Raw genomic sequence first — 27,787 nt, 5'->3', positions numbered from 1 at the left:
TGTGTTGAGGAACAATTTGGCAGATTTCTTACCTACTTTAATTTCATGTTCTGGGGACACTGTATGACTCCATGGCCAAGACCCTACATCGAAGAAATAGAGTAAAATGTTATCCCCACAAAAGTAAATGCATGATACCACCTTGTTAGTGAATGGAAATATTTACCGTATATATTTGACTATAAGTCAACCTCATGTATAAGTCGAGGGCAAGTTTTGGGGCCAAAATTAAGGATTTTGATATGACCCATGGATAAGTTGAGAGTAAAACTTAGAGGCATGTAAGAAAGGATGTGAAGGATAAAGCAGAGGAAAACAATGTCAAAGAACATAAAAAAATTCCAGCAGATGCTTCCAGGACAGATTATGCTCTTGCCTTTCACCAGGAGATGGCTTTTTAAAAAATAAGTGTTAAACTACAGTACGCACATTGGCCCAGGCATAAGTCGATCCAGGGTTTGGGAGTCAATTTTCTGACTAAAATTTCTAGACTTATACATGAGTATATACAGTAAAACATGTTCACGGGCATCTGCATGTGCAACGTTCACCACTGACGTGCTGCTCTGTACAATGCACAACCGGGGAACTTACAAATGTCTAGATGCTGAAAGGATTCCAACCACATAAACCCACATGAATAATGAAATAATTTTGGCTGACAGAAGATGGTGAAAACAAGACTGTTCAAACCAAAGCTCTATCCCACACCAGCCTAGTTTTCAGTGATGCAAGATAAGGTACCTTGCAAATAACAGTCTGGAGAGAAATGGTGCTGTTGAATTCTTAAAAACCTCTTTATTAGGGCAAATCTAGATGGCATTTTCTTGTAGTGAAACCAGAACTCCAAACCCTGGTTCTAGTGCACTGTAGGGTAATGCTGATCTCATAATAAAGGGATCCAAAAGCTTCATTGAACACCCATGGGGTGGCCGAAGTATGTTCAGTCCTCAGCTGATAGCCTCAAAGGATGCAGAATGTAATGCTACTTGTGAAGAAGGAGCGGAGAAAAAGGGAAGCTTGTGCTGTTTGTAGAGCAAGAGGAGTCCAAAACATTTCTGCAAAGACTAGGTGAAGCTACTATCCGCAACAGCCACCTGAAGTTCTGCAAAAATAACATGCTTCAAGGAGAGACATCACCCTCTCCAGACCTCATGTATTTAGAAAATGAAGTAATGAGCCTTTTTATATGGAGGATCAGTCTGTAGGTTGTTGAGTGCTTGGAACCAAAAGCACAAATTCTGAATGTTTAATTCAGCATGACTTTGGATGAGTCCAGTTACCCAAAATTTAGCTTTGGTAAATAACCAGCTCCCCTCCTGGGCATGGATCCCCATCTGTGAGCAAGAAAACCCGTTCTTTCCAAATGCCAACACTGAGCGTTCTTCATCAGTGGCAGTTCTGGCAGTGAGGGTGGCAGGGAACGCCATTCACCTTGCAGCGGCAACCTCCACTAGTATCGCCAGAGCCCTGGGAACAAGGAAGACAAAGCAGCAAAGAGTTAAATCATGTGAAGTTATCTCACACGAAACGCCACAAGGCTATTTAAGTAGGAGTCAGAGGAAGATCAGGGGAGGGTACTGCGGAAAGCTGTGCAGCCTTCCTGTTATAGAAAAGGTCAACATCAGAAACACAGAATAAAATGGAAATAAACACTGAAACAAAGGAAGATAGATAGTGTCAAGAGCAGGAAGTTATGCTGTAGAACTGTTATATGGATAGGCAACTAAAGAAAGCACAAGAGCCAATTTTCTGTCCCGGGAGCCTCCAGGGATTGCAATGACAGCCAAAATATGACAAAACTCCCAAAGCAATTAAAAATGGAAGTAGTGAGAAGCCCACTTTTCAATGATTTTATATATATATTAAGACAACGCAGAGCCCTCTGGATCCTGCAAAAGCTACTGTCATGCTCCTGGAGGTTCCAGGAGAGACAGTTTACTCTTGCAAAGGGAAGGAAGAAAGCAGATAGTTCAGGAATTGTGGAAACTTTGAAGGCTGCAAAGACATCCTTGCTGTGGCACAAGCACCACTGGTCAGTACTTCATCCATTCCTGGTCATGTAAGTGTAAAGGAGCAGTGGAGCTTCCAAAGCCATAAAGCTTTAATTGAGTTATGCACTTAAGCATCTGCACTTAACCCAGATGATTAGGCAGTTGGTATTCTTAATAGAACTCCATGGGTTATGTGTTTTAATATTGTAATAGAATGTTAATGCTCACTTTTGTATGCTTTTGATTGTGTTGTTCTTTTAAACTGCAAGCTGCTTTTAGCCCCAATTTTGGATTAAAAATGAGATGATGATAATGATGATGATGATGATGATGATGATGTCCCTAGAGCCAGTGTGGGGTAGTGGTTTGAGCCATGGACTATGACTCTGGGGACCAGGATTTGATTCCTAGCTCAGCCATGAAACCCACTGGGTGGCCTTGACCAAGGCTGGATGGCCATCTGTCAGCTATGTTTTGATTGAGAGTTCCTGCATGGCAGAAGGGGGTTGGGCTGGATGGCACTTGTGGTCTCTTCCAACTCTTTGATTCTAAGTCACATCCTCTGAGCCTCAGGGGAAGGCAATGACAAACCTCCAAACAAATTTTGCCAAGAAAATCCCATGATAGGGTTGCCTTAGGGTAACTATGTTGGAAATGACTTGAAGGCACACGCCAAGAACAACATATTTAGAGAGCCGGTGTGGCATAGTGGTTTGAGCATTGGACTATGCCTCTGGAGAGCAGGATTCAAATCCCTGCTCGGCCACAAATCCCATTGGGTGGCCTTGGGCCAGTCATTCTCTTAGCCTCAGGAGAAGGCAATAGCAAACCTTCTCTGAACAAATTTTGCCAAGAAAACGCCATGATAGGCTTGCCATAAGAAAAAAACAACAAAAGGGTCCTAAAAGGACCCTATAACTTCCAGTTCAGGGAAGGTCCATGTCTGTGGTGTGCTCCATCAGTACATACCGCTGGGCCCCATCGTGGGCCTTTGGTCACCCAGCAGATCTCTGTGTGGCAGACGGTGCACCGGATCCAGTCACAGCCATCTTTCTTCTGGACAATGATCTTGCACATAGGGCAGTACATGGCCTCCCCGTTCTGCACCATTTTCTGAAAGGGAAGGGAGAGCAGTGAGGTGGTATCAACTGGGTCTCTTCCAAACATGTGTAGAGAAGCTTAGCAGATAAATAAGGAATTTAATGACATCTGGAGCTGTAGCAGAGGTTTTGCATGCCTGAATATTCCCATAACCTGCACCCAAGCACTCTTGGGGATAAATATCTGTTTGCCAGAGAACTGGGATAGCCAGATGATTGACTGACAACCAGTTCTCAATAGCAGACTGTTTTCAGTTACTCAGAACTGAGAAAATACTCCTGAAATGGCAGGTTATGTCTCCCTTATCTGGAATTCTGAAATCCAAAATACTCTAAAATTGTCCAGATGGGTGGCTGAGATGGTGACACCTCTGCTTTCTGATGGTTCAATGTGCACAAACTTTTTTTCATGCACAAAGTTATTAAAAATATATTGTGTATAAAATTATCTTCAGGCTATTAGTATGAAAAATATTGTATATGAAATATAAATGAATTTTGTGTTTAGACTTGGCTGGCATTGCCAAGATACCTCATTATGTACATGCAGATATTCCAAAATCCGAAACCCAAAACACTCTGGTCCCAAGCATTTTGGATAAAGGAGACTCAACCCGTATTTGCCATTCTATACACATTTCCTCAGAAGTCCTGTCCATCCAGCTAACAAAACAGAGAAAACTGCAAATGAAAACACACACAAGAACACATCCCACTGTCTTCAGTTTTCTTCCTAATATCTGTTTTGGACTACAGCTTCAAATCTGTCATGCTTTCGTTCACATACACTAGTCCTCATTTTAAGTCTTTATAACTGCATCCTGACACCTTCTTGCCCCTTTTAAGTAGCTCAGGGTAGCCCACAAGCTTATCCTATGCATTCCTCACCACCAAATAGGTTGAATTAAGAGAGAAGAACCTAGACCAGGATTGGAGAATATGCTTTAGAATTGCATTAGCCTCTCTTGCTGCCTTTGTGGTCTACAAAGATGGCTTAATCTTTTTCACATGCAATGTTGCCAAGCCAGGTATTGGCCATCATATATTTATGCCTCTGAATTTTTTTTCCCTACCCAAACATAGAACCCTACATTTATTCCTGCTGAATGTCCTTTTGTTAGCTTCGGCCCAGCTCTCCAATCTATTACGTTTTTGAATCCTTTAAGATATAAGCTGCCCTTCCCAGTTTGTTGACATTGTGAATGTTATGGGCATGCCCTCTCTTCCATCACACAGGCCTTTTCTCACCAGCAACATCTGCGTGGTCTGCTGTGCAGCCTGATCATTTTGAGCTCGGAGCTGGAGGTCATCTTGATACTCCTTGCAATTCATGTTTTCGTGGATCGCCTGCAGAGAAGACACTATTGGGTTCCTGGCTCTGCTCCTCCCTCACCCAGGTTATTATTAAACACTTGTTTTGGGACCTCACACACAGGGCATTTATACAGTCTCTTAACAGAGCTGACCCATTCATCCACTTCAGATGACAGATTTCTGTGCCTTCATCTCGATTCTGACTTACAGGAACCCTAAGGTGAACCTTTCTTGGCAAGATTGGTTCAGAGGAGGTTTGCCATTCCCTTCCACTGAGGCTGAGAGAGTGTGACTTGCCCAAGGTCTCCCAGTGGGTTTCGTAGCCAAGCTGGGAATCGAACCCTGGTCTCCAGAGTCACAGTCCAACACTCAAACCACTACATTACATGGGCTGTTAATTACCTACGTTTCGCTACAGGAGAGGCCCCATGGCTTAAGCACCAATATATTTAACTCCCTCGACAAAGAAGGGTAAGTCTCCTCAACCTTCTCCAACTTCGGCTATCTTACTGTTTTCAGAAGTGTCACACTACAGTTATGGAAACTGTCTAATAAGTTCTGCCTTGCATTTATGTGCCTTAATCTGGAACTACTTTTTCTACTATCTCTATCCTGCCCACTGACAAAGCTCTAGAAGTGCTTCAGAAGTCCAGCTACATCTGTTTATAGTTAAGATTTCCTGCTGTTAGAGCTTGGAAACATTGTCCTTTTGGATTACATCTCCCAGAATCCCTAAGTGTAGTGAATTGAGACTGCTACCAGGCAGATGGGTTCTATAGTCTTTGTTAGCATCACGGCCAAACATTAACAGCTATCCAAATGTATAGAAAGGGTTAGTTTGTATAAATTACCTTGTCAGTTACTCTTTTGCATTAGCTTGGAGTTTTTAAAGAGCATTTTAATGTATTTTAATATGTTCTTTGTACTGTTTTAATTGGTTTTTATTTCTTCATTGCCTTGGGAGCCCTAGTGGGCTGGGAGACAAAAGAAAAATGCTTTCAATAAATAATAAAATAAATATATTATAGCACTCACTTATGTCAGTGTTTTGTACCAAGCAAATTCTTGGGGAACTACATTATTATTATTATTATTATTATTATTATTATTATTATTATTAACCTTTATTTACGAAGTGCTGTAAACTACATAAACTACATCTGAGTCTGAACACAACGTTCAGCCAGCCAGCCTTCCCACAGGCCTTCTTTCCACTATTTCCAGAATCATTTGTGCACGCATGCATGCACCTTGCCACCTCTCTCTTGTTGGAAGGATGGCACCTCACCTGGCAAAGGAGACAGTTCACCTTCTGACACACTGGGCAAGAAAACTCATTGACGTCATCCTCATAGAAACACCAGCCCCGGCAATCTGTGGTTTTGCAGTGATAGCTGGAACGACTGCGGTTTTCAGCAATGGAGATGCCCAGGTCCAAGAAGCGCTGATACTCGGCTTCACTCAGCAGCTACAGGATCAAAATAGGAGCACCTCAGAGGAAATCCCTGATGGAGGACTGGATTGCCTTGACAGTGTAGTAATGCTTCTAAGTCAAGGAATCTGCCTATAGAAGTAACCTGTGGAAACTCTTTTACCTGTGAAACCCACTACCCTGGGATTTTGTGATGCTCACCAGACATTTATAGGTCTAAATCTTCTTGTTATTCTTGACTAGACTCATTGAATCAACAGAATTTACCTTATAATTCAACTATTGATTGAATAAGTCAACAGCAGCTGGGACTGACTAACTAACAAGATGGCAACCATGAGTAAGCTTGCAGGCTCTTACAAATGTTTGGTAAGTGGGGAGATAATTTTAATAAGCAAAAATCAATTTTGAGAAAGAAAGGGTGGTGTAATGACTTAGAGATAGGGGATTGAAAAGTGGGGCTGACCTCAAATCCCTGCTAAGCAAAGTTTGCTTAATGACATTGAATCGGTTATTCATTCTCGGTGCTGATGATGATCCATAAAGCCCTTAACAGCTTGATTCTTGGCTATCTGAAATACTGTATCTTTCTATATAAACCTATCTGGGCATTATGATCCATGGGGAAGGCCCTTCTCTGTGGCTCACCACCTTCATAGGCACATTTTGTAAGAACACAGGACAGGGTAATCTCTGCAGCTTCTCCAAAGTTTTGGGATTGCTGCGTTGGGCAGGTTAGGATGGTGACCTCCTCCTCCTCTTTCTGCAGCAAGTGAAAAGCCTATTCTGGCAGGATTTTAGGAATTGACTGCAAGGGCTTCTACAAAAGTTCATGCTGCCAATTTCTTTCTTTCAGTTAGTCTCATGATGCTACAAGATCTCTTTACATACAAAATAGTGAAAGGTCTGGTCCTATGAGGAGCAGCTTAGAGAGCTGGATATGTTTAGCCTGGAGAAGAAGAGGTTAAGAGATGATAAGATAGCCATGTTTAAATAGTTGAAGGGCTGTCATATTGAGGCTGGAGCAAGCTTGTTTTCCGCTGCTAGGACATAGAGCAATGGATGCTAACTATGGGAAAAGAGAGTCCATCTCAACATTAGAAAGAATTTCTGGATGGTAAGAGCTGTTTGATGGTGGAATACATAGCCTTGGAGAGTGGTGGAGTCTCCTTCTTTGGAGGTTTTTAAAGAGAAGCTGGATGGCCATCTGTCACAGGGAGTGCTTGGATTGTGTCTTTCTGCATGGCAGTATAGGGTTGGACTGGATGACCTGTGGGGTCTCTTTCAACTCTAGGACTCTGAAAAATGAGCCATCCCTCCTGCATCCCATGCCTGCCTGGATACTTACCGCTTTGATCTCACGCTCCAGCAACTCTGATGGGCAGGAGTAATTTTCATCAATGTAAGGGCAATGGACTTCCGGCTCCTGGCTATTCAAGATAGTTCCTCTCAGACAATCCCTGCAGGGTAAAGGAGAAACAGTGATGGAAATGCAGGAAGTGTGTCAATGGCAATGGAGGACAGGGCCTTCTTGGTGGTTACTCCCAGGAAAAATAGGGCAGAATCTATAGCAGCCTTCCTCTACCTAGCAGCATCTACAGCTCCCGTCACCACAGATGGTGAATTTAGGTTTTCTTCTGAATTTGAAGGTCTCCAAGGTGAAGGCCCCATCCCTCAAAACAGTGTTGGCACTGATACAGTTTGGACTACAACCCAGAGTGTTTCTTCAGGTTTATTATGCTCCCCTTCGTTGAACCTGGAGCCACCAGATGCCACTACTGCATACAGACTCTGGAAAGTTAGATGTGTTGGAATCCATTTTCTATCATTCCCCAGGAAATGTAGCTCTTCCGCTTGAAAACTACTCCCCCTCCATCTCCTGATCTACACTGAGTATAATAGGAACAAATCAACAAAAGAGAAATAGTTTTAAATAAGTGTTATAAGTACTCATTCCACATTACCATTACTTTCCACTTTATAAGTTATATGCACATGTTACACATATATACATACATGTAAGTTGTTGTGTGCCTTCAAGTTGTTTCTGACTTATGGCAACCCTAAGGTGAACCTATCCTGGGTTTTTCTTAGCAAGATTTGTTCAGATGAGGTTCGCCATTGCCTTACTTTGAGGCTGAGTGTGTGACTTGCCCAAAGTCACTCAGTGGGTTTCATGGCTGAGTTTAATTCTGGCCTCCAGAGTTGCAGTCCAACTATCAAACACTACACCATGGTTGTTTTCACATGTAAGTAATATACATATTACTATCTAATTTTCTTAATTGGATTCATCATTTTTAGATAAATGCCATCATTTGATTTTAACTTGCCAAGTTCCAAGAACTAATGCCATAAATGTTCTACTGCTACTGAAACAAATCTCTCCAGTGGGCCATGGGGCACCTATGGACAAGGCCCTGCTCCAGAGCTTACTTGCAGAAGGAATGCAGGCATTCCCGCAAGGTCACCCCCTCGCCAGGCTCTACGGCCATGAAGCAGATAGGGCACTCCACAGCCTCATCGGCTGGCACCAAACTCTGCCCATCCAGTTGCAGGAGTTCCTGGTAGTTCTTCTGCTTTTGCTGCTCTCTGGCCTGAGGAAAGAAAGAAAGAAAGAAAGAAAGAAAGAAAGAAAGAATGAATGAATGAATGAATGCAAGAGCAAAAGCAACAAAACACAGCTCCCCCAGTATTCAGCGGTTGTTCTGTTAAGTCAAGGGATGGCATACGGCTCAGCCTAGAACAGGTTGATATGCAGTGCTATGACACTGTTCAGCACTGCAGACTTCAGTTGTCAGAAGTCACATCCATCACCACTCAGGGAAGACATCTGTATGACTTCCAACACTCCATCATGATTTGACACCTGGAAACAGCCCCCAACTGTTTATCAGTGCATCCCTCTTCTTCCCTTGTTTACCCAGCTTAGACTCACTTCTCCGCATCTAGATTTGCACCACTTAGACAGGGGGAGTGTGTCTCTGTTGGTTCTCCTGGACCTCTCAGCGGCTTTCGATACCATCAATCATGGTATCCTTCTGGGCCGCCTCTTTGGGATGGGGCTTGGAGGTACTGTTCTATAGTGGTTCCGTTCCTTCCTAGAGGGGCGAACCCAGAAGGTGGTGCTGGGGGGACTCCTGTTCAACCTCCTGACTTTTGGCCTCAGGATTCTGTGTTGTCCCCTATGCTGTATAACATATACATGAAACCGTTGGGAGAGGTTGTCCAGAGTTTTGAGGTGTGGTGTCATCAATATGCAGATGGCACTCAACTCTACTACTCCTTCCCACCTCAATCCAAAGTGGCTGTCCTGGTCCTAAACCAGTGTCTGTCTTCAGTAATGGACTGGATGAGGGCAAACAAAAATTGAAACTTAATCCAGACAAGGCAGAGGTGCTCCTGGTCAGATCAGGGAATAGGGACCCAGTTTGTGTTAGATGGGGTCACATTCATACTGAAGACGCAGGTTCACAGTTTCGGGGTACTCCTGGACTCAACTTTGAACCTGGAGGCCCAGGTCTCTGCTGTGACCAGGGGTGCTTTCACACATTTAAAACTTGTGCGCCAGCTGCACCCGTTCCTTGAGAAGCCAGATATGCCCACAGTACATGCCTTGGTAACATCCCATTTGGACTACTATAATGGGCTCTACATGGGACTGCCTTTGATAAGTGTTCGGAAAATTCAGCTGGTTCAAAGAGCTGCTGCCAGGCTGTTAACAGGGGCAGATTACACAGACCATACAATGCCCCTGTTGAAACAGCTTCATTGGCTGCCAGTTTGTTTCCGGGCACAATTCAAGGTCCTGGTTATTACCTACAAAGCCCTACATGGCTTAGGTCCACACTATTTGGCAGACCGTTTCTCCTGGTATGAACCGTCCCGGACTCTGAGATCCTCTGGAGAAGCCCTTGTCTCCGTCCCAACACCATCACAAACACAGTTGGTGGGGACGCGAGAGAGGACCTTCTTGGTGGCTGCCCCTAGACTCTGGAACTCCCAGCCCAGGGAATGGATCAGAATGGCTCCATCCTTGATGGCCTTCCGCTGGCAGGTGAAGACCTACCTGTTCACACAGGCATTTAAGGAATTGCTATAAGGAGAGGCTGGGATGGTAGACCATTTTTAAAATTTGTTTAGTTTTTCCCCCCTTTTGTTTATAGTTTTATCTTTTAAAAATATATTTTATTCTTTTAATAACTATCTGTTTTAATATTGTAATAATTTAAGTCCTTTTCAATTTACTTTTATTTATTTATTTATTTAATTTTTTATGTTTTTAATTTTTAATGCTATGAAGCTGCTCTGAGTCCCAGTCCCAGGAAAAAAGTGGGATACAAATAAATATAATAAATAAATAAATAAATTTATGAACAATACTAGCTGCAATTATCTCTTCACCAAAACAATGTATGGTAACAGAGTGGGCAACCCCAGACATTTCCCATCATCAGTCCTCCCCACTCTCACCAACTGTTCAATGCTCTCCTTCCTAGCAAAGCTAGACATGACTCCCAGAAGTCATTCCCACTTCTTTTAAAAAAAAAAAAAAAAGGGGGGGGGGGTACTAGAGCAATGTGGATAAGTACACCTTGATTTAGATGAAAATGCTCACTAGAGCAAACTGCAGCCCTCTAGATCTCACCAAACCACAGTTCCCAGCATTCCTCACCACTGGCTGTGTTGGCTAAGGCTGATGGGACTTGCAGTCCAGCAACATGCAGTAGGCTAAAGTGACTCTCACCTGTTCATACTGCCAAGTGGCTTCCTCCTCCTTTTGCATCCGCTCCATCTCCTCTTCATCCGGCTGGTAGTCCTCTGGCATAACGTACCCCTTGGGCCGTTCCGTGCAGCACATCTCGCATCCAGGCCATGTAGGCTTATTGATGTAGGTGCAGGTGGGGCACTCCCAACCAACCTAGGATACCGTCCACACAGGAGAGGAAGGAGCGTGATGGGGCACACACCCCTCGGAGAAGAGAACAGACCTTGGGAGTGGCATGTTCTTCTCATGCCCCATCACCTCGCTTTCCCTTACCTTTAGGGGCATCACCGGAAGAAGTGAAGCGGTGTCACTCCTCTCTGCACTGGGATCTGGAAGGCCCAAGGGCTCCTCTGGAGTCAGGGCTGCTGCTTCTGCCACCCCTCGGGGCACCAGGATGCCATCCTTAATGCCCAACTCTAATGGAAAGGCAAAAATAAATATAAATATAAAAGGATGGATAACAGGGCCCATCCTGCTAAGTTTGGGTGTAGAACAAGGATGGCCAAAGTATGCCCTGTAGGCTATATGTGGGCCTCAAAGTTAATATTTTTAGTAAAATCCAAAAAACCCACAAAAAGATGCAAAATACATCACACAAGCTTTCAAAGCTCAAAGTGTCTTCATGATGCACAAATGTTAGAAGTATTTGGAGGGGAAGAAATGTGAACATGGAGGATCACGTCTGCAAGGATGAACCAGCTATCTGACCCTCCACTGTCACATTTCAGCTAGTGCCACACAGAGTAGCATTGGAGAAGATTTTATGGTTCCACCCTGCAGTTTTAATTGAGAGCTTCTTGATGACGTTTTCTACCCCACCAATTCTATACCAACCACCTCTCAGTGCTACACTGGGCAGCACTGGAGAAGATTTTATGGTGTCACCCACAGTTTCAAGGGCAGGTTTCTTGACATTTTCCACCATGCCATCCCTCCACCGCCTCTCTTGCCCAGCTGTCCCCAACCAAATTGTCCCATAGACTCACCTTCCAGCTGCCTACGTTGATGGTCCCTTTCCAAGGTGTCTTTGCTCAGCTTGGCTGCCTTGGCCGAAAGGAGGTAGAGGTAAACGGCATCCCCATCTCGCTGGATGCCATGATAGTGAAGAGTGTCGTGGTCTCCAGGCAGCCTCTGTCCAACCACCCACTTCTGTATGCTGGGAGGGAAACCGTAGTGGAGGAACATCTGAACCGTGAAAAAGGGTGAGTCTCAGTAAATCCCAAGAGGTGGAACTCGGGGTGGTCTCAGAAACCAAGGAACAGGGGCAGTGAATGGCTTTCATGTTAGTGGAGCAGTGAACTTCCTCAAGGGGCCAATCCTATTTTTATAGAAGGTGTACCACACTGCAGAATTTAAGCAGTTTGATACTGTTTTAACTGCCATTGCTCTATCCTACAGAATCCTGTAGTATTTGTAGTTTTGTGAGGTATTCAGACTGGTCTGTCAGAGAGCTCTGTTTTAACATCCCTTTCTATGCCCAGTGGTCCCAGTCCAGATCAAAGGCATGCATCTGGGTACAAAAAAAGAAAGGACTCTTGAACTTCCTGGTACCTATTTAAAGTCATATGCAGTTTAGCCCCCGTTCACTTGAAAATTACTCAGCACTCTGTGTGTGTAATATGCTGACATTCTTGCAACAGGCTGGGAAGCATTTGCAGGCATGGCTCACTTCTTTGCAGTAATCAAGGAACAGAATCCTCTCGGTGGAAAAGGTTTGCATAACTAGGGATTACACAAGATTTAAGTCATTTCTCTACAGTTGCTCAAGGAAGTATCCAAAGCCTCCTTGCACAACCAGTGTCTTCCCAATTGCACAATGCCTGGTAGAACTCCACCTTCTTGGCCCAAATGGCTATTGAGAGCAACAGCAAAGCACATCCCAGATGAAACTTGCATGCCATTGCATGTGGAAAACATTCCTCGCCCAAGTGGTTGTGCCTTCCCAGCCTAGGAACATAGCAAAGCCATCCAGCTCACATTGCACAGCACGTTTCATTCCACAAAAACCCACAGAAAAAGTCCCTACCATGTCTTTGAGGGATGCCAAGGTCATGCAGGGCTGAACCTTCAGGTATATAGGGACGGTGCGCATGTGGGCATCTTCCACACCTACCCACAGCCTGTGAGAAGACAGGAATTAAGGCATTTTTAAAATGGATAAGGAAGGAGCAGGTTGCAGGCTGCATCTGGCCCCTAAAGTTCCCACTTGTTCTCCCAAACCCCTCAGCCCCAGTTTTGAAAATATATATTATCGGCAGAACTTTCAGATGCAAACTGCCCTAAAATCACACCCAAAGCCTTTCCAACATGCACAAGTGCACAAAACCCTTATCTCCAAAAGAAGGTGTTCATTGTCCCTTATCCAAAACGCCTAAGACTAGTAGTGTTTTGGATGTGGTTTTTTAAAATATTTACATATGCATCATCACCACCATCATCATAATCGTTAATGATATTTATTTATATCTTGCCCTTTCCCCAAAACTGAGACTCCAGTGGCTTACAATATTAAAAAAACAGTACATTTAAAACATACCAACATTAAAATAGAATTAAATTATTACAATATTAAAACAAATTACATATTAGAAGAATAAAATACAGTTAGAAAGATAAAAATGTTTCAAACACTTTAAAACAATGCAACACCCCGGCCCTTTCTAATGAGAGATCTTGGAGATGGGGGCCAGGTCTAAACACAGAGTTCATTTATGTTTCATATACACCTTATACACAGAGACTGAAGGTCATTTTATACACAGTATCTTGAATAAATTGGTGCATGAAACAAAATTTGTGCACACTGAACCATCAGAAAGCAGAGGTGTCTTCTATCTCAGCCACCCATGAGAAAAGTTTTGGATTTTTGGAGCATTTTGGATTTTGGAATTCCGAATAAGGGAGACTCAACCTGTGCATCCTTTTCCATATCCTCCTCCGAAATGGTAGCAGGGAGTGACATGATATCCACTCCGGTCAACATTACAAAGGATGTTTCTGCATTTTGGGGGGGAGGGGGGTGATCCTAGCTGGCCCGCCACAGTTGTCCACCCGTTTTAAAAAGACATCACACAGAATGTCTGTCTGCTGGAAGTTGCCCCTGTTCATACCCAAAGCTTGGGTAAATTACTTTTGGGGGCACTACCACCCCCAGAATGACCCAGCCAGATCCACTGCTATGACCCAGCTCTCCTCTAAACAGATCACAAGCTGAACTGAGACCCCCACAAAATCAGCCCCACATTGGGCTGTGCCAACTCAGCTCTTGGCAATTTGCCAGCTGCTGCGCAATCACCTGATGTCACGCTTGGCACGGGGTTCGGGTTTCACCTGCACCGTGACTGGGAGGCATCGCTCAGCCAGCCAGGCGGCACACTCTTGGGCTGCCTCCTCATCTCCTCCTCGGATAGCTTCGGACAACTTCAGGGCCTGTTGTTCAGCTGGGAAGGAGAAAGAAGACAGGTGGCCATTGTTCAGACGCAGCCCAACAATGCCGGCTGTATCTGCACTGCAGAATTAATGCAGTTCAACACCAGCGGGCCCTTGTTATTCACTGGGGTTTGGTTCGAGGATCCCCCGTGGATAACAAAATCTGTGGATGCTCAAGTCCCATTAAATACAATGGCATAGTAAAACTGTCCCTTATATAAAATAGAAAATAAGGGTTTGCTATTTGGAATTTATACTGTTTTGGAATATTTTCAAGCCATGAATGCTTGAATCCGTAAACAAAAAATCCATGGGTAAAGAGGGCCGACTGTACTTATATGAGTGTAGTTTAATGGTTTCATACTATTGTATTTTGCCTGTTGGTTTTATGTTTTCTTTTTTGTGGCTTGTGTTTTAACATGTTGCACCCTGCCGAGCATTGAGGAGAGACAAGAAATAAATAAAGTTATTATTGTTGCTGTTGTTATTGTTATAATTGCTACTTCTATTACTCTTATGGCACCAGCACTCTCAGGCAGAGAAACTACAAATCCCAGGATTCCATAGCATCAAGCCATGGCAGTTAAAGCAGTGCCAAACGGCATTAATTCTGCAATGTAGATGCAGCCCTCTTCTTTTTTGACCTCCTAAACTCTAAATGGCATAGGATTGGGATTAAAGTGGCCGGGTCTGGTCCCTCTTCTCCAGTCCTGAAGGCAGAGGGAGGAATCTCAGGGTGACAGCACTGTTTGTACAAGAGTGGTTGCGTCCATATTCCTCTTTTTGTTCAACTTGGTATTTTTCACTTGAATCTGAGACAACAGAACCACAAAACCCCTGAAAAGACAATGCTAGAACTGAAGTAATAGGTACAAGTGTGTTACTGATAGACAGTGATGGCGAACCTATGGCACGTGTGCCAGATGTGGCACTCTGAGCCCTCTCTGTGGGCACACATGCTGTAGCCCTAGCACAGAGTCTGTCAGAGTTTCTTACTAGAAAGCCAGAGGGATATGGCACTTCGCAATAAATAAGTGGGGTCTGGGTTGCAGTTTGGGCACTCGGTCTGTAAAAGGTTCACCATCACTGGACTGGAGTATGTCATCCCATCTGTAAGAAATACATGACAGCAAGCTATAGGCATCGAAGAACACAAAGGGAATTTTGCAAATTCAAGTGGAGATGCCTAATGTGGCAAAACAGAAATGATAGCACCCAGGATCTTCTGTACTCTCTTTGTTCCGTCAAGAAGCATATAGTAAAGTTTTAAAAAATGTTTTTCTCTTGTGAGCCACTTGGGTCCCTTTCTGGGAGAGAGGTGGCATAGAAATTAGGTAAATAAAAAATCAATTAATTAAAAAATAAGAAGACTTGTTGGTTGAAATAGATCTGGACTGGCTACCATTGCACTTACCTTCATTTGATTCATTTTCTATGTAATTTTTCATTTACTGTATTAAAGTGAACAAATAAAAGAATTGGGGGGGGGGGCATAGTAAAATTAGTAGTATCAAAATTCAAGTTATCCTTGCTAATGTTTTTTGTGATGGGAAGTAAAACAAATATTAAAATTAAAAGCAGAAGTTTGACATATGCTATTAATCATCAGATGGACTGGGTCGCCTTAGGGATGCCATAAATCAGAAACAACTTGAAGGCAAACAACAACAACAACAACAAATCTTAATAAACTAAGTATAGATCTGTTTTAGCAAATGAGAAGACTAGTTTTTCTTTCTTTTCTCCAAGATTCTAAGCCAGAAGATATAAGTATAGTGCAGCTATAAAGGGAAGTTTGTCTTTTGTTATATTGTCTTTGATTTGGGGATGAGAAGTCAATTCTTTTAATGTACTGTACTTTATGTAGGGGAAGGGAATGGGTAGATTGAGATAGTATTGTAACTGTGCATTTATGTTGTTTGCTTTGTTTTGTTTGCTCTTATATATTACTAAAAATTATTAACCCCCCCTCAAAAACGAAATTTTTCATTGACTGTTTATGCATTTACAGTTTTGATCCATGTTGAATTGCAAGGTGCTTTCATGTATATGAACTTGGACAACTCGCCTTTTAGATTAAGTCTTTTATTACCTTGAAAGTTTAGGTTGTGAATCATTGTGGAGAATGATTAAATTGTATATTGGTTAGTTTATCTTGTATAGTGTTAATACGATCCACAGTAACCTTTGAAGTGTATTGTTCTATGCTGGATGTTGGATATCAGCAATACTGCTGTTTAGCAGCAACATGTTTGTACCTGTTACATCAGTTCCCGCATTTTTCACTTGAATGTCATCCTCTATGCGATGCTCGTTAATATTTGGATGTTATCAAGCTTAACAACACTGCCATCATCATGACAAGTGTTACACTTAATGGCATTATGCCCCCTAATAGCATCATAGTATCATAGGAGTTTATCACACAGGGGAAATCCAGTACAAAAACAGGATTTAAAAGCTGGAAAAAACATGAAAAGTGGGTTTATTTTTCACACATGTCATTGTTAAAGTGGTGTTAACCCAAACAGAAAACAGACAAAAGCCACTACTTTTTACTCTTGGGATTTCCTGAAAGTAAAAAAAGATCGGCTTTTGTCTACTTTCCGTCTACTTTCCGTTTGCCTTAACACCACTTTAACAATGACGCCATGTGAAAATCAACCCGCTTTTGCAGGTGTTTTCCGATTTAAACCCCTGTTTCTGCACAGGATTTCCCCCATGTGATAAACTCCATAGAAACCTAGAGTTGCAAGAGACCCCAAAGGCCATCCAGTCCAACCCCATTCTGCCATGCAGGAATACACCAGCAAAGCACTCCCTCTGACAGATGGTCATCCAAGCTCTGCTTAAAAGCCTCCAAAGAAGGAGGTTCCCCCACCTTCCAAGGCAGCATCTTCCACTGTCGAATGGCTCTGACCGTCAGGAAGCTCTTCCTAATGTTTAGGTGGTATCTCTTTTATGCCCATTTGTCTCTGTGGGGTTTCTGCATCTCGTGAATCGTGCCCCCCACCCAGCAAGAAAGAATGGAAAACATGGTTCCCAAGCCCCTTTTCCAATTCCTCTGCATGCACTCCTTACTACAGACACACACACCTCATGCCGCATGCAATCCCACCTTTTCTGGTTGCTTCCTCCATAAACGCTGCCGTTCCAGCTGCATCCAGAACCAAAGAATTCAAAGTCTGCTTGAAACAGAAAAGACAAAAAAGTATTGTTTCACATCTCCTTTTGGACAATACCACTGCATTTCCTAACAACTGGCTGGGCCCATTTTTGGAGCATCTGCGCATGGCATCTGAACTTAGAAAAGTTATTTCTGCACTGCAGTTCCCAGAATCCCCCAGTTGTGAGATCCTCAGAGCTGCAGCCCCAAAAAATCCCCCCAAAAACAAAAACCCACAAACAAAAAGAAAAACACATTTCCCAGCTTTATACATAAGGAGCAGAAGAAACATTCTTACATCCAATCTGTCTAGGCTTTGGATTTGGATTTCCTTAAACCCAACTGATCTGTCTAGCAATCAGTGGTTCCCAAACTTTGGTCCTCCAGATGTTTTGGACTTCAGATCCCAGAATTCCCGACTGTTGGCCAAGCTTGCTGAGGCTTCTGGGAGTTGAAGTCCAAAACATTCAGAATGCCAAAACTTGGGAAGCAATGGCCATTCTCATTATTCTCTCCAATGAGAATGGGAAATTTTAAAGAGTCATGAGGGGCACACATACTGCTAAAAATGTTCTAAAATTGCATACAAACACAGAAACCTGGAAGTCCATTTCTGGGCTGGAGAGGAAGGGGTTCCTGCTGTTTTATTGAAAAGCTGCTTCTCCAAAAGCTTTCTAGGAGCAGAAAGGGGTTGTTCCCACTAGATGAAACCCCGCGTTCTGAATCGAATCCAAGGAGTGGCGTTCCTATTAGGATCCGATTTAAACCTAGAACGGTTCTAGAGCAACCCGCAATCGTCCCCACTACAAATCGAATCGTAGAGCGGGATAAAAATTTAAATCGAGTTTTCCTCATTTAACGCGTGTTAAAAAAACACTAGGGTCCAACCTACGTTTTTCCATTGATTCGAGTTAGGAACCGGAGCATTTAAATAGGAACGACAACCTTTGAAATCGGGTTAGATGGATGGGAGGAGCCGAGTGCGATGAGGCTGGCCTTGGGGGAGTTGCCCTTTCTGTCCCCATCCGTCATGGCTGTCGCCATTTTTGCTTCCCTCACCCCTTTGTCCGCTGTGGTCTTTCAATAAGAGATAAGGATTATTTTTATTTTTTATTTAAATGGTTTACAGGCGCTTAATCTCTTCAGCGCTTTAAGCGCCTGAAGTCCCGGCTGCTCAAGCGCCTGCATCTGCCGGTGGATTGCAACCTCCCCTCTGTGTGGGGAGAGCCCATTTCTAACGGAGGAGAGGCAGGAAGGGAAGGCTCCTCTCAAAGAGGCATTCCCTGCCCGCTTGGGCTCTGATCTCGCCCAGACAGGGAAGGGAAGGCTCCTCGCGAGGAGGCATCTGATCTCGCCCAGATAGGGAAGGGAAGGCTCCTCGCGAGGAGGCATCTGATCTCGCCCAGACAGGGAAGGGAAGGCTCCTCGCGAGGAGGCATCTGATCTCGCCCAGACAGGGAAGGGAAGGCTCCTCGCGAGGAGGCATCTGATCTCGCCCAGGCAGGGAAGGGAAGGCTCCTCGCGAGGAGGCATCTGATCTCGCCCAGGCAGGGAAGGGAAGGCTCCTCGCGAGGAGGCATCTGATCTCGCCCAGGCAGGGAAGGGAAGGCTCCTCGCGAGGAGGCATCTGATCTCGCCCAGGCAGGGAAGGGAAGGCTCCTCGCGAGGAGGCATCTGATCTCGCCCAGGCAGGGAAGGGAAGGCTCCTCGCGAGGAGGCATCTGATCTCGCCCAGGCAGGGAAGGGAAGGCTCCTCGCGAGGAGGCATCTGATCTCGCCCAGGCAGGGAAGGGAAGGCTCCTCGCGAGGAGGCATCTGATCTCGCCCAGACAGGGAAGGGAAGGCTCCTCGCGAGGAGGCATCTGATCTCGCCCAGGCAGGGAAGGGAAGGCTCCTCGCGAGGAGGCATCTGATCTCGCCCAGGCAGGGAAGGGAAGGCTCCTCGCGAGGAGGCATCTGATCTCGCCCAGGCAGGGAAGGGAAGGCTCCTCGCGAGGAGGCATCTGATCTCGCCCAGACAGGTAAGGGAAGGCTCCTCGCGAGGAGGCATCTGATCTCGCCCAGGCAGGGAAGGGAAGGCTCCTCGCGAGGAGGCATCTGATCTCGCCCAGATAGGGAAGGGAAGGCTCCTCGTGAGGAGGCATCTGATCTTGCCCAGGCAAGGAAGGGCTCTGATCAATGGGGGGGGGATAGAGCCTTTCTCCCTCCATTTCTCAAATGGAATCTGCCTTCTCCTCCAACCCTGGAAAGAGAATCTTTGGGAAGAGTGCTCCCTCCCTGCTTTTCCAGCAGCCTCCTTCATTGATCTCTGGGCTCTCTGAAGGGATTCTCCCTGGCTGTCTTGGGAGACATGAAGAGGGGATGCTGTCATGCAAAAGCTATCCCATAGTTCCTCTGGAAAGAGCTTGGGTTTCCTAAATTCGCTTTCCTAAATTCGCTAAATTCACAAACAGTCAATGAAATGGAAACGATGCCAAAAGATAAATCGCTTCCAAATATTCCGGATTAACGTTACGTCATTCTGACGTACTATTGATTGACAGCTCCAAATAAGGTATGGAGGAGAAGAATCGCTTTATTTAAACACCGATTTCATGCCAAGTAGGAACGCTTGCAGGTAAAAACTTCGATTTAAATAACCAGATGGGAACGATGAACAAAGCGATTCGGATAGCGGGATAAGAACAGTGTTATTTTGAATCGATTTTATTAAAAACGTTGTATTTTAAATCGTTTCAAATCTTAAGTGGGAACAACCCCTAGGAAGGGAATTTTTAGGATCAACCACCAAGAAGACCCTCTTCCAGGTTAAGAGCCCTGCTGGATTGGAGTCTCCATCTACACTGCAGAATTAATCCAGTTTGACACCACTTCAACTGCCTTGACTCCATGCAATGCAATTCTGGGGTTTGTAGTTTTGTGAGATATTTATCCTTCCCTGGAGCCACAAAAACTACAAATCCAGGATTCCATAGGATGGAGCCAGGACAGTTAAAGCAGTGTCAAACTGCATTAATTGTGCAATGCAGGGGCAGCCAGGGCCAACGGTTATTTGGCCCATTTTTCTACTTTAACCGTCCTGGCTCCATTCTCGCTTTTTGCGTACGATGAAACCGGAGGCAGCCAAAAGAAACAGGATTATATACAAGCCACAACTTGTATTTGGTGGGGATCTCCCCAGTCACCTTTTCTGAGGCCCATATTTACCACCTGCACCTTTGATGAGTGATAATTTTAAAAAGGAAAGGGGGAAGGAAGAGGGGGGAAATGAAGGAATAAAGAGAGACAGAAAGAGAGAGACAAGGAGAAAAAGAATAAGGTGACTTTCCAGGACAGGGGAGTCAAAATAGCAGACAAGAAATTGTTTAAAGAAAGTGGGGGGAAAGAGTAAGTAGGTTTTCCTTGAGTGCAGGTAAGTAGCCAATAACAGCCAGCATCCTCTTAGTAACATACACAGGTGTAGGCTGCCCTACACATGTGGGGCAAATTTTTCATGACAGTGCAATGGCTATACAGGTTGTGTCTCTGAAATACTCCAGAAACTGAGACTTTTTCCATGGGTGGCTGAGACAGTGACGCCTTTGCTTCTCATGGTCCTAATGTGCACAAGCTTTGTTTCATGCACAAAATTGTCAAAAATAATTGTGTACAAAACCGCTTTCAGGCTATGTGTCTATGGACTTTATCACACGGGGGAAATTGGAAGGTTAACCAAAGGTTAATCCAGGGCCATCCAAGGTATTTCACATAATTTCGCAAAAGATTTTCAAACGACGTCAAACGCAAACAGAAGGCAATCCAAACGCAATCGTGAGACATCCCAGGAATAGATGAATTCGGAGAAATATCAAATTTATAAATCCTTTTCCACTGCAAATTCACAGTCAATTTGCATTTGCGTTAGTATGAAATACATCTCCATTTCGGCCATGGGATTACTGTCGGCCATGGGATCCTGTGCTCCCTGCGCATGTGCAAACACGCTAATCAAGAAGCCAATGGGTACGTACTTATGTGATCATAGAATCACAGAATCGTAGAGTTGGAAGAGACCGCAAGGGCCATCCAGTCCAACCCCATTCTGCCATGCAGGAACTCTAAATCAAAGCATCCCCGACAGATGGCCATCCAGCCTCTGCTTAAAGACCTCCAAAGAAGGAGATTCCAGTTTCTGAGGAAGGAGTGCGTTCCACTGTCAAACAGCCCTTACTGTCAGGAGGTTCCTCCTAATGTTGAGCTGGAATCTCTTTTTCTGGAGCTTGCATCCATTGTTCCGGATCCTGTTCTCTGGAGCAGCAGAAAACAATCTTGCTCCCTCCTTGATATGACACCCCTTCAAATATTTAAACAGGGCTATCATATCACCTCTTAGCCCTCTCTTCTCCAGGCTAAACATACCCAGCTCCCTAAGTTGTTCTTCATAGGGCTTCATGGTTTCCAGACCCTTCACCATTTTAGTTACCTTCCTTTGGATACGCTCCAGTTTCTCAATGTCCTTTTTGAATTGTGGTGCCCAGAACTGGACACAATATTCCAGGTGGGGCCTGACCAAAGCAGAATAGAGTGGCACTATTACTTCTCTTGATCTAGACACTATACTTTTATTGATGCAGCCTAAAATTGCATTGGCCTTTTTAGCTGCCACATTGCACTGTTGACTCACATTCAACTTGTGGTCTACTTGGATGAGTTCATTCAAATTCGCACTGCTTTCTCTTTTGGATGGACACTGTGTTCGTCTGTGCATGTGATAAGCTACAACGTAATTTTTTGCATTTTCAGATTGCCCCCCTCCCCTTTCTTCTTCTTTCGGGACAGTGGCACATTCCTCCATGTGAAAAAGTCCTATGAATCCTACATGAATGTTGTGTTTTGACTTGGGTCCCATCTCCAAGCGATCTCATTATGCACATATATGCAAAGATAGGTATTCCAAAATCCCCCAAAATCTGAAATCCCAAACATTTCTGGTCCCATGCATTTTGGATAAGGGAGACTCTGCTTCTGTTCTGCTGACAGCAGCAGAAGTGGCATTGCACATACAGCAGTTCTGCTGTAGCACACTTCATGCTGTGATAGCACACTGTGCATTGTGGTTGCGCACTGCCCTTTGCACAAGGGTATCCAGTCATTGACACACGTTGCACAAAGTTGTTATTCTGCACAGGGGTTGATTAGTGCCAGAATAGTGTATCTCCATGTGCATATATTTACACAATGAAGCCATTGCTTGCCACTCTTTTAGTGTATCTCTATGTGCATATATTTACACAATGCGGCCATTGCTAGGAGCTCTTTTCGGGGTTGTTGATGTGTGGCTTCAGGTCGTTTCTGAACCACAAAGGTTGTGGTAACACCAAAGCAAACCTATCCTGGGGTTTTCTTGGCAAGATTTGTGCAGAGGAGGTTTGCCATTGCCTTCCTTTGTGGCTGAGAGACTGTGACTTGCCCAAAGTCACCCATTGGGTTTCATGATCTCTAGAGTCGCAGTCCAACTCTCAAACCACTCGGCTTGTAGGGTAAAGAACAACTAAAACCCACAGATACTGATCTTAGACTCTGTTGCAAGCAGTAGATCTTTGCTTACTGAGCCCAGGAAGGAAACTAACTCTAAGGACTCAAGTCTAAAGCCAATGGTTAGCTCTAACTGCAAAGCCACTATTCAAAGACATCGCAGAAATGATGCAGTTGGATACAGCTTTCAACTTCCACCCCTCCATACTATGGAATCCTGGGATTTGGAGTGTGTCATGGCCCAGAGAATGCTAAGTATCTGACAAAACTCCAAATCTCAGAATTCCAATTGAGCCATGGCTGTAAAAAACAGTGTCAAACTGCATTATTTCTGCAGTGCAGATGTGGCTGTGTTAGTCCGGATTATCATGCAAAAGGATCTTGTAGCACCTTTGAGGCTAAGGCTGCATCCACACTGGAGAAATAACCCGGTTTGGCACCAGTTTAATTGCCCTGGCTCAAAGCTATGGAATTCTGGGAGTTGGAGTATGTTGTGGGGCCCAGAGCGGAGCAGAGCCCAGAATTCCACAGCCTTGAGCCAGAAAAAGTTAAAGCGGTGCCAAACTGGGTTATTTCTCCAGTGTGGATGCAGCCTGAGAGAAAGAGAGAAGTGATTAGCTTAAGCTTTCCTAGATTTGAGTCTTCTTCCTCAAATGCATGAAGCGGAAGTGCCTCCAAGGAAAAGGCCTTTGCAAGCAGGCTGTGTGTGCGAATAATAGGGACACAAATGCACAAAGTGTGGCAAGCTCAGCTCCAAGCAAGGTCCTTGGGAGACAAAGGCAGCAGGAAGAAGAAGAAGGATGCTCCCTGAGGCCAAAAGGAGCAGGTCAGCATCTCAAGGGCCTGCAATGCCAAGAGAGAGAGAGTGGCAGAAAGACCTCAGGAAGCAGGCGCCCATCTCTACATGCTCCAACTTCTCTCTCTTTCAGTGAGGTCCAAACACACGGCGGAAATCGTCCACTTTGAGACCGCTTTAATTGCCCTGCGAATCCTGGGAATTGTAGTTTATAGGGAAGGAGGGAGGGAGGAAAATAAGAGAGAGAGTAGGAATGAAGGAAAGAGAGGAAGAAGGAAGGAAAAAATAAGAGAGAGAAGGAAGGAAGGAAGGAAGGAAGGAAGGAAGGAAGGAAGGAAGAGAGAGAGAAGAAGGAAAGGAAGATAAGAGAATTGGAAGGAAGGAAGGAAAAGCGAGAGAGAGGAAGAGAGGAAGGAAAGAGAGAGAGAGAAGGAGGGAAGGAAAATAAGAGACAGAAAGTAGAAAAGAAGGAAAGAAAGAGATAGAGAAGAAGGAAGGAAAGAGAGAGGAGATGGGAGGAAGGAAGGAAAATAAGACAGAGAGAGGGGGGGAAAGAAGGAAAATAAACGAGACAGGGAAAGAGAAGGAAGGAAGGAGACAGAGGGAAAGGAAGTAAGGAAGAGAAGAAATAAAGGAAAGAGAGAGAGGGAGAAAGGGAGGAAAATAGAGAGAGAGCAGGAAAGAAAGAAAGAAAGAAAGAAAGAAAGAAAGAAAGAAAGAAAGACAGGCAGGCAGGCAGGCGGGCGAGTCCCCTGTGAGTCGGGGGCGAGGAGGTGGAAGGGCTGCTCCGCTTCCCTGCGGGCTGCCTTCCCCCGGAAGGCCCCTCTGCCTCCCTCCCTCCCTCCGGACCTGGGCCCCGATCTAACCTCACCTGGGTCCCTCCCTTCTGGGCAGGTTTCCTCGGGAGTCAGGGAGGGCTCAGCAGGGCAGCCTGGCTTTCTCTGCCTGCTGCCTCTCGGGTCGGAAACTCTTCCAAGGCGGCCAGATGGAAGCAGAGCAGGGAAGTGGAAGCCCCGTCTCTCCTCCCCGGACTCCGCAGGGAGGGAGGGAGGCATGGGGCTGGCCCCTTCTGCTGCTGCAGAGCCACTCCGGCTCCGGAGGAAGGAAAGCGAAAGCGAAGGCGCGGAGAAGGGAAGAGGAGGAGGAGGAGGAGGAAGGGAATCCCCCGTGACGTCACGGGCCCGGGCTCCTCCCCCTCCTCAGAAGCCTGGCCCTCAGGATCGATCCATTGGGGAATACTGGCCCATACAGAAACCATACTTCCCCATAGAGAAGCATTTATGGATTCCTTTTTCGGTGTTGAATGTTTTAGCAACCCAGGCTCTATAGTCTCTATCAGCAAGTCTTCTCCACTGATTCCCTATGGGCAAGGATTCCTCAATGATTCCCTATGGGACTATTCTCCGCTGATTCCCTATGGGCAAGGATTCCTCAATGATTCCCTATGGGACTCTCCTCCACTGATTCCCCATGGGCAAGGATTCCTCAATGATTCCCTATGGGACTATTCTCCGCTGATTCCCTATGGGCAAGGATTCCTCAATGATTCCCTATGGGACTCTCCTCCGCTGATTCCCTATGGGCAAGGATTCCTCAATGATTCCCTATGGGACTATTCTCCGCTGATTCCCCATGGGCAAGGATTCCCCAATGGTTCCCTGTGGGACTCTCCTCCGCTGATTCCCTATGGGCAAGGATTCCCCAATGGTTCCCTGTGGGACTCTCCTCCGCTGATTCCCTATGGGCAAGGATTCCTCAATGGTTCCCTATGGGACTCTCCTCCACTGATTCCCCATGGGCAAGGATTCCTCAATGGTTCCCTATGGGACTCTCCTCCACTGATTCCCCATGGGCAAGGATTCCTCAATGGTTCCCTATGGGACTCTCCTCCACTGATTCCCCATGGGCAAGGATTCCTCAATGGTTCCCTATGGGACTCTCCTCCACTGATTCCCCATGGGCAAGGATTCCTCAATGGTTCCCTATGGGACTCTCCTCCACTGATTCCCTATGGGCAAGGATTCCTCAATGATTCCCTATGGGACTCTCCTCCACTGATTCCCTATGGGCAAGGATTCCTCAATGGTTCCCTATGGGACTCTCCTCCACTGATTCCCCATGGGCAAGGATTCCTCAATGGTTCCCTATGGGACTCTCCTCCACTGATTCCCTACGGGCAAGGATTCCTCAATGATTCCCTATGGGACTCTCCTCCACTGATTCCCTATGGGCAAGGATTCCTCAATGGTTCCCTATGGGACTCTCCTCCACTGATTCCCCATGGGCAAGGATTCCTCAATGGTTCCCTGTGGGACTCTCCTCCGCTGATTCCCTATGGGCAAGGATTCCTCAATGGTTCCCTATGGGACTCTCCTCCACTGATTCCCCATGGGCAAGGATTCCTCAATGGTTCCCTATGGGACTCTCCTCCACTGATTCCCTACGGGCAAGGATTCCTCAATGATTCCCTATGGGACTCTCCTCCACTGATTCCCTATGGGCAAGGATTCCTCAATGGTTCCCTATGGGACTCTCCTCCACTGATTCCCCATGGGCAAGGATTCCTCAATGGTTCCCTATGGGACTCTCCTCCACTGATTCCCCATGGGCAAGGATTCCTCAATGGTTCCCTATGGGACTCTCCTCCACTGATTCCCCATGGGCAAGGATTCCTCAATGGTTCCCTGTGGGACTCTCCTCCGCTGATTCCCTATGGGCAAGGATTCCTCAATGGTTCCCTATGGGACTCTCCTCCACTGATTCCCCATGGGCAAGGATTCCTCAATGGTTCCCTATGGGACTCTCCTCCACTGATTCCCTACGGGCAAGGATTCCTCAATGATTCCCTATGGGACTCTCCTCCACTGATTCCCTATGGGCAAGGATTCCTCAATGGTTCCCTATGGGACTCTCCTCCACTGATTCCCCATGGGCAAGGATTCCTCAATGGTTCCCTATGGGACTCTCCTCCACTGATTCCCCATGGGCAAGGATTCCTCAATGGTTCCCTATGGGACTCTCCTCCACTGATTCCCCATGGGCAAGGATTCCTCAATGGTTCCCTATGGGACTCTCCTCCACTGATTCCCTACGGGCAAGGATTCCTCAATGATTCCCTATGGGACTCTCCTCCACTGATTCCCTATGGGCAAGGATTCCTCAATGGTTCCCTATGGGACTCTCCTCCACTGATTCCCTATGGGCAAGGATTCCTCAATGGTTCCCTATGGGACTCTCCTCCGCTGATTCCCTACGGGCAAGGATTCCTCAATGGTTCCCTATGGGACTCTCCTCCACTGATTCCCTACGGGCAAGGATTCCTCAATGGTTCCCTATGGGACTCTCCTCCGCTGATTCCCCATGGGCAAGGATTCCTCAATGATTCCCTATGGGACTCTCCTCCACTGATTCCCTATGGGCAAGGATTCCTCAATGGTTCCCTATGGGACTCTCCTCCACTGATTCCCCATGGGCAAGGATTCCTCAATGGTTCCCTATGGGACTCTCCTCCACTGATTCCCCATGGGCAAGGATTCCTCAATGGTTCCCTATGGGACTCTCCTCCACTGATTCCCCATGGGCAAGGATTCCTCAATGGTTCCCTATGGGACTCTCCTCCACTGATTCCCTATGGGCAAGGATTCCTCAATGGTTCCCTATGGGACTCTCCTCCACTGATTCCCTATGGGCAAGGATTCCTCAATGGTTCCCTATGGGACTCTCCTCCGCTGATTCCCCATGGGCAAGGATTCCTCAATGATTCCCTATGGGACTCTCCTCCACTGATTCCCTATGGGCAAGGATTCCTCAATGGTTCCCTATGGGACTCTCCTCCACTGATTCCCCATGGGCAAGGATTCCTCAATGGTTCCCTATGGGACTCTCCTCCACTGATTCCCCATGGGCAAGGATTCCTCAATGGTTCCCTATGGGACTCTCCTCCACTGATTCCCCATGGGCAAGGATTCCTCAATGGTTCCCTATGGGACTCTCCTCCACTGATTCCCCATGGGCAAGGATTCCTCAATGGTTCCCTGTGGGACTCTCCTCCGCTGATTCCCTATGGGCAAGGATTCCTCAATGGTTCCCTATGGGACTCTCCTCCACTGATTCCCCATGGGCAAGGATTCCTCAATGGTTCCCTGTGGGACTCTCCTCCGCTGATTCCCTATGGGCAAGGATTCCTCAATGGTTCCCTATGGGACTCTCCTCCACTGATTCCCCATGGGCAAGGATTCCTCAATGGTTCCCTGTGGGACTCTCCTCCGCTGATT

General features: G+C 45.7%; 1 protein-coding gene across 1 annotated transcript; it reads right to left on the bottom strand.

Moving 5' to 3' along the window:
- Window positions 1-773: 773 nt before the first annotated feature.
- On the bottom strand, window positions 774-24,473 carry RBCK1 (RANBP2-type and C3HC4-type zinc finger containing 1). The gene is made up of 13 exons (XM_089513491.1): window positions 24,385-24,473; window positions 17,156-17,222; window positions 13,904-14,048; window positions 12,635-12,728; window positions 11,595-11,793; window positions 10,882-11,024; window positions 10,588-10,761; window positions 8,277-8,437; window positions 7,189-7,300; window positions 5,697-5,876; window positions 4,343-4,441; window positions 2,964-3,107; window positions 774-1,470 (listed from the first exon to the last, which is right to left on the bottom strand). The coding sequence occupies exons 2-13, from the start codon at window positions 17,175-17,177 to the stop codon at window positions 1,390-1,392; spliced, it is 1,554 nt and encodes a 517-aa protein (XP_089369617.1). The 5' UTR covers window positions 17,178-17,222; window positions 24,385-24,473; the 3' UTR covers window positions 774-1,389.
- Window positions 24,474-27,787: the final 3,314 nt, after the last annotated feature.

The sequence above is a fragment of the Sceloporus occidentalis genome, unplaced genomic scaffold (genome assembly GCF_023333645.1).
Source record: "Sceloporus occidentalis isolate IW3139 unplaced genomic scaffold, rSceOcc1.0.p SCAF_3, whole genome shotgun sequence".
Classification (NCBI taxonomy): Eukaryota; Metazoa; Chordata; class Lepidosauria; order Squamata; family Phrynosomatidae; genus Sceloporus; species Sceloporus occidentalis.
Note: the sequence above shows the minus strand (reverse complement) of the source record. Positions and strands in the feature narration are given on the sequence as shown.